This window comes from Argentina silus (genome assembly GCF_951799395.1).
Source record: "Argentina silus genome assembly, chromosome: 10".
Classification (NCBI taxonomy): domain Eukaryota; kingdom Metazoa; phylum Chordata; class Actinopteri; order Argentiniformes; family Argentinidae; genus Argentina; species Argentina silus.
The window spans coordinates 988240-990739 of NC_139664.1; the positions used below are offsets into that span (position 1 = coordinate 988240).

A 2500-nucleotide genomic window follows, 5' to 3' on the forward strand; every position below is an offset into this window, starting at 1 on the left:
ACCAGCCCCCAGGGGGAGGAGTTCCTGGAGGGGGAGGAGAAGAAGGTGCTCTGCTCCGCCTACTACACTTGCAACCAACAACACCCGACGCTCACCTGGAACCGTGATGCGCCCACCTCCACCACGTTCACCGAGCTCGGGCCGGCCAAGTGGAAGGCCGAGTCCACAATGAGGTTCACGGCGTCGGCGAGCGACCACGGTAGAACGCTGACCTGCGTCATTCGCTTCCCAAAAGACGGCACACAGGAGAGCAGCCTCACGCTACAAGTGAAGAGTGAGTGATGTCCGCATTGATGTTACATATTGATGTAGTGCAGCCATTCATTTATTCATCTATCTAGTATCCATCCATTCATTCATTCATTTATCTATCTAGTATCTATCTATCTATTCATTCATTCATTCAGTTAGGCTAGTGTTGGATTGCTTTGAATGATTAAGATTGTATTGTGTGTTCCCCTAAAACTACTGCCTGTCATTAGTTGGTAGTTGTCAACCAGTTTGCTACTCTGAGGGGCAATCGTTCAAATGTGTTCAACATGTGCATGAAACACATGGAACCAGATGAAAACAGATGGCAGAACCGTTTGGCCCTCACAATGATCCAATATTGATGAAACTCTGCCGTTATAATTGGTCTGAATCACTGCTGATCAGTTTGACGCTACACTGGTTTTCTCTTCTTAAGAGATAGATATTTAGAGAGACATTTAACATCCGATGTTGTCTGTATTCTTAAAGGGGCGATGTTCTCCCGTGGCTGGACCTTCACGGCGCCCAGCAGTGTGACGGGGATGAGGGGGTCCTGCGTGGTCGTTCCCTGCAGCTTCTCCTACTCCGCCTCGCAGCCTCCCGGCCTCAGGGTCATATGGTACCTGTATGGCAGCGCGCGCTACCCGCCCGTGTTTGACCAGCAGAGCGGCGCCATCGTTGACCGGTAGGCCTCGTCAACCGAAGCGGCTTTATACGTATTTTTAAATCTAATGTTAATCTAATGTTATCAATGTAAAACTCAGGTATTATGCTGTATTTTAATACTGTAAATTAAATGTAATATGTAAATTAATGTAATCTGAACCGTGTTTAATCCAGGTTCCGTGGGAGGACCAGTGTGGTTGGGTCCGTGGGTCAGAGCAACTGTAGTCTGAGGATCGAGAGGCTGGACATGTCACACAACCAGAACAGGCTGTACCCCTGGGTGGATCTGAACCCCATTACCTCATACCACACCCTTAACCACAACTACCTCGAAAAGACGGTCCAGCTGGTTGTGAATGGTGAGTCCAGGGGAGGCTGGTGGAGGTAGAAATTGGAGGACGGGCTCATTGTAATGCATGGAACGGAAAGAGGAACGGTATCAAACACGTGTGGTTTCAACCTCCACCAGCCTCTTTTTTTAATTATTTTTTTTAATACATTTTTCTGTTCCAGAACCAGAAGAAATGACTTGGAAACAATATTCTGTCATGTTGACATGACTCAATTCCTCAGGCATTGTTAATCACAGCACCGTCAACATCGCTCTGTGAGGGCAAACTTGCAAGAAAGCAACAATTGTGAACAATAGTGGAAAGCTGCCAAAATGTGCGCAAATAAGCGAGAAAACAGCCTTTTATCTGACAGGAAGTAATATTCCTGTGGTTCTGGAAAATGATTTTGAGGTCAGAAATCTGTGAAGGGTCCCTTATAAAAAAGTAACACTCTACTCTACCCTCCATGTTCTGTCTCTGCTGTGACCAGTAATACTCTACCCTCCATGTTCTGTCTCTGCTGTGACCAGTAATACTCTGCCCTCCATGTTCTGTCTCTGCTGTGACCAGTAATACTCTACCCTCCATGTTCTGTCTCTGCTGTGAGCAGTAATACTCTACCCTCCATGTTCTGTCTCTGCTGTGACCAGTAATACTCTACCCTCCATGTTCTGTCTCTGCTGTGACCAGTAATACTCTACCCTCCATGTTCTGTCTCTGCTGTGACCAGTAATACTCTGCCCTCCATGTTCTGTCTCTGCTGTGAGCAGTAATACTCTACCCTCCATGTTCTGTCTCTGCTGTGACCAGTAATACTCTACCCTCCATGTTCTGTCTCTGCTGTGAGCAGTAATACTCTACCCTCCATGTTCTGTCTCTGCTGTGACCAGTAATACTCTGCCCTCCATGTTCTGTCTCTGCTGTGAGCAGTAATACTCTACCCTCCATGTTCTGTCTCTGCTGTGACCAGTAATACTCTGCCCTCCATGTTCTGTCTCTGCTGTGAGCAGAGCATGCTGAGCGGCCGAGGGTGGACATCCTAGGCAGCCCCCGCGTCGGGGAGGAGAGCTGTGTGTCCTGCGGTGTCCGTCACACCTGTCCGGCCACGCCCCCCACCCTGACGCTCCGGAGCTCACCTGGGTCTGACATCACCACTCACACCGCAATGGCTGATGGGATATGGGAGACCACGGTGCAGAGGACGTGGCGCGTCAGCGAGAAGGACCAGACTGTCACCTGTACTGTCAGGT

General features: G+C 48.9%; 1 protein-coding gene across 1 annotated transcript in view; it reads left to right on the top strand.

Moving 5' to 3' along the window:
* The first annotated feature begins 2280 nt into the window (after positions 1-2280).
* The window catches only part of LOC310810689 (uncharacterized protein), a 12723-nt gene continuing 12503 nt past the window's right edge, over positions 2281-2500 (top strand). The window contains exon 1 of the mRNA XM_083678536.1: positions 2281-2498. Coding sequence (XP_083534662.1) covers positions 2416-2498 — 83 coding nt within the window. The 5' untranslated portion in view covers positions 2281-2415. The remainder of the gene's footprint in view (positions 2499-2500) is intronic.